The sequence below is a fragment of the Zea mays genome, chromosome 5 (genome assembly GCF_902167145.1).
Source record: "Zea mays cultivar B73 chromosome 5, Zm-B73-REFERENCE-NAM-5.0, whole genome shotgun sequence".
Lineage (NCBI taxonomy): Eukaryota > Viridiplantae > Streptophyta > Magnoliopsida > Poales > Poaceae > Zea > Zea mays.
Window position 1 is genome coordinate 209,353,432 of NC_050100.1, and position 14,908 is coordinate 209,368,339.

Genomic DNA, 14,908 nt, shown 5'->3' on the forward strand with positions numbered 1-14,908 from the left:
ACGGAATCCCATCAGAGGGAGGCATCGAGCCCTCGGACCCCGTCGCCAGGGGACCGGGTCCGGCAGATCACCCGCAGGTACTTTTGGGCGTGCCTCTGGGCCCCTAGCCGACCCCTAACGAACGAGGCACGGACGTCCACTCGGATTACCCGCTTGCAGCTCACCGGAGACACCATGTTCGGCGCCCATCGAGGGTAACATGGCGCTTTCCCCCCCTCCTCCTTGCGGAAAGGCGACGCAGGGGCGTATGCAAAAAGCCGAGTCTGTCCCTGATCGCCCTCTCGCCCTGTGCAGAGGCTTGGGGGCTGCTCTCGCGAACCCGGCTCCGGCCGAACCGTTGACAGCGTCAACATACCAACCCGAGAACTTGGGCCCCGACCGTACACCCGGGCTACGGCCAGTTCGCATGAGGGAACAACCAGACCAGCCGAAGCATTACGCGAGGCATTAAGACCTCGAAGGAGTGAAACCACTCCTCCGAGGCCTCGGGGGCTACACCCGGCGGGTGCGCTCGCGCGCACCCACCGGAACAAAATACAACCGAGGAAGGCTGGTCCCCTTGCAAAAAAGTGCGACGAAAGCCTCCAAGCGAGTGCTAACACTCCCTTCGAGGCTCGGGGGCTACTGTCGGGGACCATAATTAGGGGTACCCTCAAGACTCCTAATTCTCAGCTGGTAACCCCCATCAGCATAAAGCTGCTAAGGCCTGATGGGTGCGATTAAGTCAGGGATCAGTCCATTCGAGCGACTCGATCACGCCTCGCCCGAGCCTAGCCTCGGACAAGGGCAGCCGACCCCGAAAGATTTCCGTCTCGCCCGAGGCCCCCCTCCAACGGCGGACACATCTCCGGCTCGCCCGAGGCCCTGCCTTCGCTAAGAAGCAATCCTGACTAAATCGCCGCACCGACCGACCAAGTCGCAGGAGCATTTAATGCAAAGGCGACCTGACACCTTTATCCTGACGCACGCCCTCCAGCAGAGCCGAAGTGACCGCCGTCACTTCACCGCTCCACTGACCGGCCTGACAAAAGGACAGCGCCGCCTGCGCCACTCCGACTGCAGTGCCGCTTGGCAGAGTGAGACTGACAGGCAGTCAGGCCCTGCCAAAGGCACCATAGGAAGCTCCGCCCGACCCAGGGCTCGGACTCGGGCTAAGTCCCGGAAGACGGCGAACTCCGCTCCGCCCGACCCAGGGCTCGGACTCGGGCTAAGCCCCAGAACACGGCGAACTCCGCTCCGCCCGACCCAGGGCTCGGACTCGGGCTAGGTCCCAGAAGACGGCGAACTCCGCTCCGCCCGACCCAGGGCTCGGACTCGGGCTAAGTCCCGGAAGACGGCGAACTCCGCTCCGCCCGACCCAGGGCTCGGACTCGGGCTAAGACCCGGAAGACGACGAACTCCGCTTCGCCCGACCCCAGGGCTCGGACTCCGCCCTGGCCTCTGCCGAACGACCTCCGCCTCGCCCGACCCAGGGGCTCGGACTCGGCCTCGGCCATGGAAGACAGACTCGACCTCGGCTTCGGAGGAGCCTCCACGTCGCCCAACCTAGGGCGCAGGCCAGCCACGTCAACAGGAAGCGCCATCATCACCCTACCCCGAGCTGACTCGGGCCGCAGAGAACAAGACCGGAGTCCCATCTGGCTAGCTCCGCCAGATAGGCAATGATGGCGCCCCGCATGCTCTGTGACGACGGCGACTCTCAGTTCTCTTACGGAAGCAGGAGGACGTCAGCAAGGACTCAACCGCTCCGACGGCTGTCCCTCCGCCAGGCTCCGTCGCTCCTCCGACGGCCACGACATCACACCAGCTGGGTGCCAAAATCTCTCCGGTTGCCACATCGGCATGTACTTAGGGCCTGTTTGTTTACTCCAATAGATTATATAATCTGGATTATTTTTGGAGGATTATATAATCTGGATTATATAATTTGGATTATATAATCTGAGTAGTCATGTTTGTTTACCCAGATTATCTGGCGTGTTTCTATTGGGCGGCGGGCTTCTCCGATCCGATAGGCGCAAAAACGATTCGGTAGATTATAATGGCAATGGTGGGTAATTTCTAGGAAACTTGAAAGGGTAGTGGGGAAGTGGGAAAAAAATAATCTGAAATAAGCACCTCCTCACTTGCTTATGGATTATCATAATCCAAGGGGTTAGATTATATAATCTGGGCAAATAAGCTAGACTGTTTGTTTGCCTCTTAGGATTATTTAATCCAGATTATATAATCTGGAGGGTAAACAAACAGGCCCTTAGGGCGCTAGCTCTCCCCGCTAGACACGTAGCACTCTGCTACACCTCCATTGTACACCTGGATCCTCTCCTTACGCCTATAAAAGGAAGGACCAGGGCCCTCTTAGAGAGGGTTGGCCGCGCGGGGACGAGGACGGGACAGGCGCTCTCTTGGGGCCGCTCGCTTCCCTCTCCCGCGTGGACGCTTGTAACCCCCTACTGCAAGCGCACCCGACCTGGGCGCGGGACGAACACGAAGGCCGCGGGATTCCCACCTCTCTCACGCCGGTCTCCGGCCGCCTCGCTCCTTTCCCCCCTTCGCGCTCGCTCCACGCGCTCGACCCATCTGGGCTGGGGCACGCGGCGACACTCACTCGTCGGCCCGAGGGACCCCCCGGTCTCGAAACGCCGACAATATTGCTGGTGGAAACCTCAGAGCTATCTTTTGAACCGGCCATTGAGGGCCGATTTGATAGGTCTATATGTGTTGTCCCTAGCGGAGTCGCCAAAAAGTATGTTGACACCTTTTTGGAGGCGCCAATCACTTCAAAAGAACCAGCGGCGGTGCTTTCTGGTCAGGCGCGGACGGTCCGCGGCACAGGGCTGGACGGTCCGCGACCTGGCGTGAGGCGGCAGTGCTCTCTGGTCAGGCGCGGACGGTCCGCGGCACAGGGCCGGACGGTCTGCGACCTGGTGCAGGAGCCCGGGTTCCCTGCCTGACGGCCGGACAGTCCGCGCCCTAGGGCCGGACGGTCTGCGCGTGCGCAGGGGCGGCGGATGATCGCCGGCAGCGCCTGGATCTCGCTCCTGGGAGGGACCCCGTCGGGGAGGAGAGATCCTAGGAGTTGTCTAGGCTCCGGCAGGCCGACCTAGACTCCTCTAATCGACGTAGAGTCGAGGAGAGGCGGAGAATTTGGAGATCGAGAGGCTAAACCTAAACTAGACTAGAACTACTCCTAAGATAAAATGCGAAATAGAAGTTGTATTGATTCGATTGATGATTACAAATCGGCCGTATACCTCTCTATTTATAGAGGAGGGGGCTGGACCCTTTACAAACTAATTTCCGAGCTTATCCTGAGATTTTCGCCAACAAACATAGCAACAAACTCGGAACCTTAATCTGTTCTGCGCCTGCGCGGACCGTCCGGCCCATAGGCGCGGACTGTCTGGACCGCGGACCGTCCGGCCTCAGGGCCGGACCGTCCGCGCACTCAAAATGGTGCTCAACAATAATTGATGTAATTGGCATGATGGAATCCATATTTATCTTTTAATTTATTTTTTCACTTTATTACCAAATACAAAGATAGTAAATTTACTCTGCTGAGTGATGTCCAGTTGTTGTGTGACAAGTTGTGTTCTTGGTCGACGGAGACGGAGAGCAGCATGCTGCCTTTGTTCAGAAGTGGCGTTTCGCCAGGTACGGCGCCTTCCATCCATACCAGTACGCGAACGCCGCAATGGACACGGCCGCGGCCACGCCGACCGTGGCGTGCCATGCCCATGCGTAGTTGGACGTGTTGCCGCTGCCACAAAGCCTACCCGACCGCGTGGCTCCGCTCCGGCCCTCCTGGTCCTGGACAATGAACGCGAGGCCCCACCGCGCGAGGAGCACGGCCACGTCCGGGACGGTCGTCCTGCGCCGCACGGCGCGCGCGAGCGCCTCGTACTCCTCAGGGCTCCCACCTTCCAGGAACGCGCCGGTGACGCGGCCCGCGCGGACCCAGAGCGCGCCGAACTTGGGCGCGGACGGAGGAGAAGGCGAAGCGGAGAAGTCCAGGTCCCCAAAGTGCACGGCCTCCCCGGCGTTGTCGCCGTAGAACCTCCAGGACAGCGCGAAGACCCTGGAGTAGAAGAAGGGCACGTAGTTGATTTCCCCGGTGATCGGGCCCAAGGGCTCCAGAGCCCCCGCGACGGCGTGCCTCGCGGTCATGCGCGCGCAGTCCACGTGCTCCAGCCGGCGGACCTCGCCGCCCAGCAGCTTGACGGGGAACGCGGCCACGTCGCCCACGGCGTACACGGATGCGTCGCTCGTCCGCATCTGTCCGTCAACCTTGATGCCGCCCTTCTCCATGGCCAGCTGGCCTTCGAAGAGCTCCGTGTTGGCGCGCGCGCCGATGCCGACCACGACCATGTCCGCAGGTAGGCGCCTGCCGTCTCGCAGGATTGCTGCCGTCACCTGTGCATGCCCAAAACATGGCGAAAAATTCAGATGATCGTATTGGAAATACACTTGGATTATTATATTCAATATAAGCAGAGTTGGTGGTGGTTCATATTGATTGGCTGGCAGATATCAGCCAGCTGTTCCGAACTTAACAGATTGGCAGTGAAAAAACTGCTAGCAGATATTGAGTGTACATTCTATTAGCTAGCAACCTGACTGTAGTTGATCTTCGGATTACCTGCTTCAGTTTTTTCATGAATGGATGAACAAAAAACCCACCTTCCCAGACGAGATCTGCAGAGATGAAACCGCAGTTCCTTTTATAAAAGTGACTCCTTTCGATTCGTAGTAGTTCTCGTAAAACTCAGCGATCTTCGGTGTGAACAGATTTGCCACTGCGAAAGAAAATTCACCGTATAAATTCCGGCATCTGTTAAACTCGTGTAGGAAACAAAAAACAAAAAACAGCGACTGTATGTGTGTGAAGCTACGCGCTAAACAGTAGCTTGGTTCAGCAACGTACTCAAGTGTTTTCCGGGGAAGACGACAGTGACTTTCATCCTGTTGGCAACCAGAGCGGCTGCACATTCCATTCCTATGTATCCGCCGCCGACGACCACGGCGTCGGCGCCAGCAGGACATGATCTCATCACACGGACTAACTTATCCGCGTCCGCGATGTCGCGCAGATAACAGACGTTCTCGGCATCTGAGCCGCCGTTCACTCCGATCTCTTCCAGCTTCACGGCCTACGGTTTTAAAAGGACAAAATAGCATGCTCTAGCATCCGGCCGGCCGGTAAGAAATCGCACAGAGTATGTAGGGAAGAAAAAAAAAATAGCACGGGCAAGCATAGATAGGATGTGGACATACCCGAGCACCCGTCGCAACAATAAGCCTTTCATAGCTGATGGTTTCCCCGGCGGAAGTATCCAGTGTTTTCCGGCGCACATCGACGGAAATCACCTTCGTTCCGAGAATAAGCTCGATACCTGCCCAAGTGGTAACGCTGACTCTCGTCACTTCCAGTTGAGATCTAACCAAACATAGGGACATTGGCCGGAGCGCGCATACCATATTCCCTGTACCAATCTGCATCAAGTAACTGATCGTTGGCACCAACACAAGTATGAAACGCTGGGAGGCGAGCACCACCTGCGAATGTGACAAAGTCCAAAGTTCCAGTATATTTCAAGACCCAAATCATTTGAGCTCTATATACGTGGCATGCTAGCGCGCAGTTCTTAGTAGAACGATGCACGATCAGCAAGCGCTGAGTGAACTGACGAAGGTTATCCGCGCATGTTTAGACTTTAGATAATTTGAGATTGAAAACGTACGCACCTTCTGGGAACAAATAGCCTTTGCTCAGCGTAGGACGTTCATAAGGTGGAACCTGCCAAAGTGACGACGGGAGAATGAAAATGGTTGCAACCTGGCTATATCGCAGTGCAACAGCTAGCGATTCTTTGTGCCGAGCTTTGCATGCTCAATTGAACAGCAAATGGCAGAGCGTGAGCGTGGCACATAAGCGTACGGCCTCGTCGGAGATGATGCAGAACTCTCCGGCTTGGGCGGCGGTTTCGCAGCCGAGGCGGATGAACTGGAGCGCCGCGTAGCCCGCGGCCACGCCTCCGCCTAGTATCACGTAACAGAACGCGCGGCCCATCTGGTTCCTTGGCGCTGTCCCTACGTCTTGTTGTTTCTCTCCCTGAATGGCCATGGGTGACCTTGACTACTCCTTTAAGTAGGAGACTGGCCGCGCCGGCGCGGTTCTTGGCTTCCAAGGACGAGAGAGGTGGACAGGAAACAATGCCTTCCCTCGTATTCCACCTTCTGCGGGACCCGATCGGTGGGTGCCTGCCGTTCTTTCCGTCGCCGACAAGGGAAATGTGGGTATTCTTCTTGGCGAAGACAATAATCTTCATCCTTCTTCGCTTCTTTGCTGCCACAGTTCGATGCCATTCTATGGACCAGCGGATCGGGCTGGCAAAATTGCGCGGTTAATATCAAGTTCACGAATCTAAGTTGCACGTAAATTATAGTACCATACTGATTGTAGCTCTATAATTCCATAAATGACAGCCCCAATGGAAAGTACACAAGCATGCGCGCTTGAACACAAACTATACATGCTTTTGATGGTTACATAGGTCTGGACATACACATTGCCATTCATAGCTCACTTCTTCGCTGAATATATGGATTTGCAAAAGCTTTTGGCAAACAGAGATAGTTAAGAACAGTGACCAGCAGTGCCACAAAATTGCGGATCTCATTAAGAAAAGAGTTGCAATTTTACAACAAGAGAACCCCTGAGGAGTTAGAGGCAGCCACTGGTTTCTTCACTAGATAATACACGAGGCATCTGTGTTTCAGTATACGTTTGCGACAGACTATACTCTCATACAAGCTATACAACTATGATTGGATTAACAGCCAATAGCACTCGTCCCAGATATTCCACCAGCAGCAGTTCGGCCCGGCAGACCAAAGGGAATCACCCCAATGCAAATCCTCACCACCTGCGGCGCTTCCTGCCATACCAATACCCAATTGCAGCAATCGACACAGCTGCAATGACACCGGCTGTGGCATGCCACGCATAAGTAGGTTTTCCGACAACAGCAAGCCCACTGTCAGGCACCTCCTTCTGGCTCTCCTGAATGGCGAGTGCCAGGCCTTGTTTCTCGAGTTCACCCATGTCTGTGACCACAGCTTCCCGCCGAACAGCGATCGATATGGCCTCGTACTCTTCCCGACTTCCGCCTTCAAGAAACGCACCCGCGATCCGCCCTTTGTTGACCCAATATGCACCGAACCTCGGACTGCTGCTTGTGAAGTCTCCAAAGTGGACCACTTCCCCGACATTATCCCCATAGAATTGCCAGGACAACGTGAACACTCTGGAGTAGAAGAACGGCAGGTAATCGATGTCCCTCGTCTTTGAAGGATCCAAGATGGAGGCAACAGCATGTCTACCAGTTCTACGAGCTGAGTCCACATGCTCGAGCCGTCGGATATCATCGTCAAAAAGCTTGATGGGGAACGCGGCCACATCGCCAACGGCATACACAGAGCTGTCGCTTGTCTGCAGCTGTCCATTTACCTTTATCCCACCATTCTCTGTTGACATCATCAGTTGACCTTCAAAAAGGCTAGTGTTTGCACGGATGCCAATACCAACTACTACCATATCAGCAGGAAGGTGCCTACCATCTTTGAGTATTACTGCAGTCACCTGTGCATGCCTGGAAATATTATTATGGAAGAAGTCCAGTTTTTTTAAGGAACAAAAGGTTCAATCTAGTAATCTAACGCGTCCACAAGATTTTTCTTTTTTCTGTTTCTCCACATACGAGTTTTAAGTTCATTTCTAGGGTGATAGGTGACATCGTAACTTATCTATACCTAATATTAAAGAGCCAAAATTTCATCCCACTTTTTGTATCCCCCTCCCCCCCCCCCAATAACTATACATAGTTTCTTTCATCCCACTTTTTTCTTGATTCGATCCGAACTTACAACTCATATGAGTTAGAAAAACTCACGTCTAGTGATGATTGATACATGATCTAATTCCAGTATGTATTGGATCACACCATCCGTATCTCGCATATGGATCAGCACTCATACAATTTAGAACCCACACATAATGGTGATAGAGCCGATTCATATATGTATTGTGTTTTCTTGCAACACATGGGCACATTTTCTAGTGTTGGAAAAATACATCACAAATTTTCGTAATTATTTTGATAGGTTAGGAAGTTATAAATTAGCCCTACATATACAAATTTATGCAAAAATAATAACGATGAATTGACCTGGTCCTATTTTTCTAACATAAGTTATGATGTCAACTATTGCCCCATAAAATTTGAACTTAATACTCAAATTGAATGTGTAGAAACAAAAAAAAATCTTACCTAAGGGTGGATTGAACCAACTGAAGTATCTTTGGGAGTAATTGAACACAGAATTAGTTTAGGGGCTATCCAAATAATATTTTAGGATGGAGGGAGAGAGTTGAACTGTTTAGGATTATCAATTTAACTATTTCTGACACTGCTTGAAGATTCTTTGGCCAGATTGTAAGTGCTAGGCTTTAAAATAGGAGAGCAAAATATGCTTGATTGACTAAATATGCTTGATACAGTAAGAAAAAGATTAACAGGGATTGATGAATCCAGGCAAGCTCATCGGTACCATTGTTGCCATAGCATATCCTTCAGAACAAGCCATTTATATTACAGTGTTATCAACAATTTAAGCAAGCAGTACCAAGGTGTCAAAAGCTGTATAGTTTATCCCCATAACATACAGGCTGAGTCCAAGTGAATCCAAGAGACGAGATTAAGACCAAATTAATAACATTTTTTGAGAAAATCTCTCGAGAAAAGCAGAAACCGGGTTTATTGCTAGCAATCAATAAAAAATAGTAAAAAATTTCTATTATAATGACTTTTAGGCAGATGAAATTGTTTGACTTGAATAGTTATCCATACGCACTAGAAGAAACCTCTACCAAACAACAGAAAGGAACTGCTGAAGAAGAGGTTTCTGGACCAGGACCAGAACTTGGTTATACAACTATGGTTTATTACTTGGTAATAAATGTAAAATTGGGAACTATATATCTCAAATCAGTTCCAGTTTCATGGTCTGAAATTATGAAACCTCACCTTCCCCGTCGTATCTTTTTCAAAGGATGTAAGCACAGTTCCTTTAACAAAGGTGACCCCTTTCGAGGTGTAGTAGTTTTCATAAAATTCTGCAATTTTTGGTGTAAATAGACGACCCACTGCAGACAAATTAAGTTCATAATTAGACCAGCAGGAGACGTATTAAAGCATGTTGGAAGCCCTTACATAAATAAGAGAAACTCTGTTTAGGTGATGAAAGCAACTACTTACTGCAGTGTTTCTCAGGGAAGACCATGGTGACCCTAATCTTGTTAGTAACCAATGCCGCTGCACACTCCATTCCAATGTAGCCACCACCAATGACAACAGCATTTCCACCAGGACATGATTTCATCACACTCACCAACTTATCCGCGTCATCGATGTTGCGCAAATAACATATGTTTGAAGCATCTGAACCTTGTATTCCAAATTCTTGCAGCTTCAAAGCCTATATTATGTAAATAAATGAAATTTAGAAAAACACATAAATTGATCATCATGTGCTAGGTTTTTCCTCAATATAGGATAGCAGGTAATCAGGTTCATGAAGAATTGAATTTAAAACAAAACATAAAGAGATGTTCAAATAGATCCAATACCCGAGCACCTGTCGCAATAATTAGAGTTTTGTAGCTGATAGTTTCACCAGTGCCTGTAAGCAATGTCTTGCGCCTCACATCAGCAGAAATCACTTTTGTTCCAAGAACAAGTTCAATGCCTAATCAAATAAAGTAAAAGTTAGAAAATACAATAGATTAAAATGATCATATGGATGAATCCACTGAATCATTTCCATAAATTATGAACAATAAGATGTTCCTTAAACATCCCACCATGCATAGCTTTTGCCAATATTCAATACATGAAATTAATCGCCGAATCTAGTAAAGAACATTAAAAATCTACCTTGTTCTTTGTACCATTTCGGTGTCAGTAACTCATCATTAGCACCAACACAAGTATGAAATCCTGGAAGACGAGCAGCACCTGCAAATACCTCAGGGGTCAATAACAGTCAGTGATATTAACAATGCCCATACCATTTAAAAATAAAAAAGACCAACATTTGCGACAAAAGAATGGAGCAACCTTAGCCAGAAATATTTTTAGCTGTGGAAAATGAACAGAACATTGTGATGCTTCAAAACAAAGAGTTGTTACCTTCTGGGAGTAAATAGCCTTTGCTTAGTGCAGGACGTTCATAAGGAGCAACCTGGCGAGAATACAGGAAAAAAATTGTAACTAGCTAGCAAAGCACGTGTCTGAATAAAAAAAAACATAGAACAGAGAACTAGAGAGTACTCTGATTCTGAAGTAAGTTTTGCGAGCAAAAGAACATGTTCTCGATGACCAGAGTTTACACATCTGATATTGCAAAAACAGAAAATTGCACATTGTGTTTTGTTTACCAACAAAAAAAAACATGTACTCCCTCCATTATTTTTTATTTGTCGCGTTTTAGTTCAAAAATGAACTAGCAGATGACAAATATTAGAGAACAAAGGTAGTATGTCGTAGTCAAAAGATTATGTAGAGCCTATGGTATTGCATTTTGGTTGATGGAAAATGCTGAAACACCTTTTTCGTACTGTTGCAATAGTTCATCATATAGCATCCACACCTAAAAATTGGATTACATGCCTTCTCCGGCCAAAAAAACATCGTTTTCTTGGTTGCCTACTTGTCAGCCTTCGTATAGTCTAAAAAGAACATCATTCAGGATGTTCGTTGATACTCATCATTGATGTGAGACCATAAGACCACGGAACAGCTAAGTGAAAAGGTGCATAATCCTTTCTGTTGCATGTAGAAAAGGTACGCACCAAAAATATCTTTGGAATTTGGAACGAACATTTATTCCCCGATGATATACTAGTAAAAAGATGGTCCAAGTCCAATCCTGGAGAGTACAAATGACTTTGGCACTAATACCTCACCGATTAAATCTCACTATAAAACTGCAGATTAACAATGACCCCCCAAATTGCTCCTTTAAAGCTAAGTTCAAAGGTTGCTTCCCCTGCCTATCGCAGTCTCTACTTGATCAGACATATACGTTATCTCGATAATAATCCTATCAGAGCTCAAAGAGAAATAGAATAAGGAATCCAAGCTCCCGAAGCATCGCCGGCACTGGTCCTATCAGTGTAATTTTTAGCAGGAAGGGAGACGGGAATACTAAAAAAATCCAGACTCAAAGAAACGGGGAAAAGAAAAAGGAAGCAGAGCTTACGGCCTCTTCGGAGATGATGCAGAGCTCTCCGCGGGAGTACCCACCGCGGCGGGCGAACTCGAGCGCGGCGTAGCCCGCGGCCACGCCGCCGCCCAGGATCACGTACACGAACGCGCGCCCCATCCGCCCCCTTTCTTGCTGCCTTCTAGATGCGGGCCATGACTAGTAGTACTCGAAGGTCTCTGACCTGACCTCGTCGGTGCGAGGGAGAATGAGATGACGGCGCGTTGCCTTGCCTTGCCTTGCCTTGCCTTGCTGCCTCTCCTCCTCATCTTGCTGCGGCCATGCGGGTCCCACCCCGTTATCGTTTTCGCCTCACGATGCAGAGTCGTGATTGATGTGGATTTTTTTGGCTATTTTTACTTTAGTTTTCTGTGGAAGGGAGGATGCTTGCAGATTTGTTGTCATCAATCATCTCCATTTGTTTGGTGCAAGGACGTGGAAAGCAGATACGGAAGATTTTGATCGGTAGTAAAAAAAATCATTCCATTTCATTATATTGCTGGTAATCGAAAAACTGGATTTTTTCAAATCAAAGATCTAAATCATTTTGCATCTATTCTTGTGTTAGAAAAAATATGTTATAACTTTATCATCATTATTATATATGTAGTTTTTACCAATAAAGTTAGAGGCAATTGTGACTTTATCATCATCATTATTATACCTTGTAATTATGATTTTACACTTCGTTTTTAACTTTGTGATTTTATCTCTCTGTTTAAAAGACGTGACGTAGAAGTCGTTTGCCCCTCTCTATTAACGGGGTTAGTAAAAATCAGAATTAGTAATTAAAAATAAAAACTAAGAGGTAAAATCAAAATATAAAGGTGAGAGAAGTGTATAATCACAATTAATCCCGAAAAAATGTTGAAAGTTTCAGGATTAATTGTGATTATACCATTCTCTCACCTTACAATTGTGATTTTACCCTTCATTTTTATTTTGTAATCACTAATTTCAATCTTCACTAACGGTGTTAAGAGGGAGGGGCAAACGACGAGTTAGTCTTCAAACATAGGGGTAAAATCATAATTGCAATGTTAGAGAAGAGTATAATCACAATTGCCCCTTAAAGTTATTATCTTATTTGATCTCTAACCTAATAAAATAATTATAAAAATCATAAAATATTTTTCTAGGCTAAATTATAACTGCTAATCAACAAAATTTTAAGCTAAAAACTCGGTTTGTACATAAAGAAATAAAATATACCAAATTTATTAAGGGATAAATTCAACCAATTCAAAGGAGTGAAGAGGTATAATAAACTAAAAATACTTTAGAGGATTGTGTGAACATTGCACATAGGTGAGGGGAGTAATCTAGACTATTTCCCTAGGAATTTGAATAAATTCCTCCAACTTATTGAATTATTGCCTTTTTATATAGATTATACATTTAGAAATACTTTCTTAAAATAAATGTAGTGGAAAAAATAAAATTATGATTGTGCACTGCATGCTAGATCATTATTTTGTTTGTTTGAATTCGAATATGGATTTCAAACAATTAAATTTGACTTGAAATTGAAACTAAAAATGGAAAAAGGAGAAACTTCACTTACCTGTGGGCCACTGCTGCGACCCAGTACTTCCTCCCCCCACCTCCGCTCGCTAGCTGGGCCAACAGTCGGCCCAGGTCGTGTTAGCTGCCCCGTTTGCTGCAAACGGTGAGTGCATTTCCTACCTAGGAAGGTGCCTTATTCGTGCGTGCTTGCCACAATTTTTGTCAAGTGGGCCCTAGAGTTAGCTTTGTCTTCAACCTTGCAACCGCCTCAAACCTTGCAATATAGTCCTGCCCGGACTCTCCTTACCTCGCGTCGTTGTTCCCCGCCCTAGACATTCGGCCCCGTGTGTCTATGTACCAGTTGTAGCATCATAGGTGACTCCCTCGCCCCATCAAACAAACAATCGAGAGAACCGAGCGCCATAGCTGTGGGAGATCGCTGTCAAGACCCACCGAGACCATAACCGTGTTTAGAGAGGGATTGAGAGAGTTCGCCAGAGCTCGTGGAACCTACGGATAGACTTAATCGAGGGCAATAACAATCGAGATCATGAGGATTTTTACCAAGTTCAGCAGTTGTCGCCAAGTTGTGTAACGATGTGGCCAGCACTTGTCATCACTCTAATAGCTAGTAATGATATCCATGTTGATTCGTTATTCTCTCTGGATTGTTTTGCACCTCAGCGTACCCCCAAGCCGCACATTAGAGCATTGGGAACACCTTATTCTGGTGATGTGTGTAGCACAGGTGGAGGCAACGGGGTCACACATGGTGCAGGCGGAGGCGACTAGGCAGCACATAGCGTGGAAGAGGTCAAGAAAAGAGGAGGTACGTCGACGTAATCAACATCAAGGAGGGAATTAAGGTCAAGAGGCAGTGAGGAGCTAGCACCATTGAGTCGTTTGGTAGGCTGATTCTTTGGGAGGAGGATCGGGGTAATGTTTCCAGAACCCTGCTTCGTGTCCGTGTCACTTCCCTTGAGGAAGTCCCTCAATTCATTGTTTTTTTGGAGGCTGAGGGCTTCGTTGGTGATTCTTGGACTGTTCAGTGTGAGATTATTCAGCAAAACATGCTTGGGGGCAGGCTCAGGATGAGGACCCTATTCCTCCTGCCCCGGAAGATGGTCAGCAGCTTCCATTGGTTTTCTTCGGTCTGGGCCAGCCAATGCCCCCGGCTGGGCTTGACCTAAATTTCCCACCGGGGCCTATGGGTGGTGATTTGCCAGCTCCTCAGGATGACAACACCCATGGGGATTGGGACCAGTGGATCGAAAACGTACAACCCAATCAACATATTCCGCAGCCCTTCCCGCCTGATTTGCAACCCGTTCAACCGGATGAGCTTCAACTCAGTAATCAGCACTCAGGCTTGTCGTCGGATAGTTCCTTTGGCGCTGGTCAAGTTGCACCTCTTCAGAATGGCCATGTTGTTGAGGAGGGACCTGTTTTGCTAGGGGATGGGCTTGCTGTTAATATTGCTGCATTCAATGGACCTCAGGAGGTTGATGGACCGACGCTTCAAGTGGACCATGTTCCTGGTATTGCTGATTTGCCGCTTCAGGCCCATGTTGGGGATCCAAACAATAACCATTTCCAGAATTTAGAGATGAATTTCATGATCAATCAGGAATGGCAACCTGGCCCCGTGTTTCAGATGTTCGAGGAGAGGAAAAGGGCCGACCAGTTCTCCAGGCTTTGGACCAGGTACTTTGCTCCTGCTGGATCAACTGACCCCTAGGTGGATATCACAAAGGACTGGGCACCCTTTTTTCTTTCAAAGTTGCTTCAACCTGAGGCCTTCAGTTGGTCGAAGTCCTTTCTGTTATCAACGATTCCCTCAGCTCTGCTGAAGCCGGGAATGAAATCTTTACCTTTTGCCATCCCTAAGGAATGTCCAAATGTCAAACTTCTGGATGATGTCCTTTCTGAGAGCTCCAAAGATTCAGACAGTTGTGATGCCCCGACACCTATCATTGTGGAGTCAGAACTCAGAAGGAGTAAGCGCTTGAAGGAATCACGTGCTGGGTTCATGCATGGGGCCTGCCCAAAAAGGAATTGTCTCATGTGCCAACAT

General features: G+C 48.3%; 2 protein-coding genes across 2 annotated transcripts; both read right to left on the minus strand.

Moving 5' to 3' along the window:
* Window positions 1-3,502: 3,502 nt before the first annotated feature.
* On the minus strand, window positions 3,503-6,106 carry LOC100193942 (putidaredoxin reductase homolog1). The gene is made up of 7 exons (NM_001139011.1): window positions 5,942-6,106; window positions 5,749-5,800; window positions 5,479-5,559; window positions 5,278-5,396; window positions 4,928-5,153; window positions 4,684-4,799; window positions 3,503-4,416 (listed from the first exon to the last, which is right to left on the minus strand). The coding sequence occupies exons 1-7, from the start codon at window positions 6,071-6,073 to the stop codon at window positions 3,637-3,639; spliced, it is 1,506 nt and encodes a 501-aa protein (NP_001132483.1). The 5' UTR covers window positions 6,074-6,106; the 3' UTR covers window positions 3,503-3,636.
* Window positions 6,107-6,658: 552 nt separating this feature from the next.
* Window positions 6,659-11,665, minus strand: LOC100279805 (uncharacterized). Its single transcript, NM_001152761.1, has 7 exons — window positions 11,326-11,665; window positions 10,254-10,305; window positions 9,999-10,079; window positions 9,692-9,810; window positions 9,321-9,540; window positions 9,090-9,208; window positions 6,659-7,645 (listed from the first exon to the last, which is right to left on the minus strand). The coding sequence occupies exons 1-7, from the start codon at window positions 11,446-11,448 to the stop codon at window positions 6,923-6,925; spliced, it is 1,437 nt and encodes a 478-aa protein (NP_001146233.1). The 5' UTR covers window positions 11,449-11,665; the 3' UTR covers window positions 6,659-6,922.
* Window positions 11,666-14,908: the final 3,243 nt, after the last annotated feature.

What these genes read in the sequence shown, in the direction of transcription:
- LOC100193942 (NM_001139011.1), bottom strand. Translation starts at nt 6,073, where the DNA reads ATGGGCCGCGCGTTCTGTTACGTGATACTAGGCGGAGGCGTGGCCGCG. An exon ending in AGGCTATTTGTTCCCAGAAG is followed by an intron (nt 5,560 to 5,748) that starts GTGCGTACGTTT and finishes TCACATTCGCAG; the next exon opens with GTGGTGCTCGCCTCCCAGCG. An exon ending in AGATTGGTACAGGGAATATG is followed by an intron (nt 5,397 to 5,478) that starts GTATGCGCGCTC and finishes CCACTTGGGCAG; the next exon opens with GTATCGAGCTTATTCTCGGA.
- LOC100279805 (NM_001152761.1), bottom strand. Translation starts at nt 11,448, where the DNA reads ATGGGGCGCGCGTTCGTGTACGTGATCCTGGGCGGCGGCGTGGCCGCG. An exon ending in TTATTGCGACAGGTGCTCGG is followed by an intron (nt 9,541 to 9,691) that starts GTATTGGATCTA and finishes TACATAATATAG; the next exon opens with GCTTTGAAGCTGCAAGAATT. An exon ending in AAAAAGATACGACGGGGAAG is followed by an intron (nt 7,646 to 9,089) that starts GTGAGGTTTCAT and finishes AGGCATGCACAG; the next exon opens with GTGACTGCAGTAATACTCAA.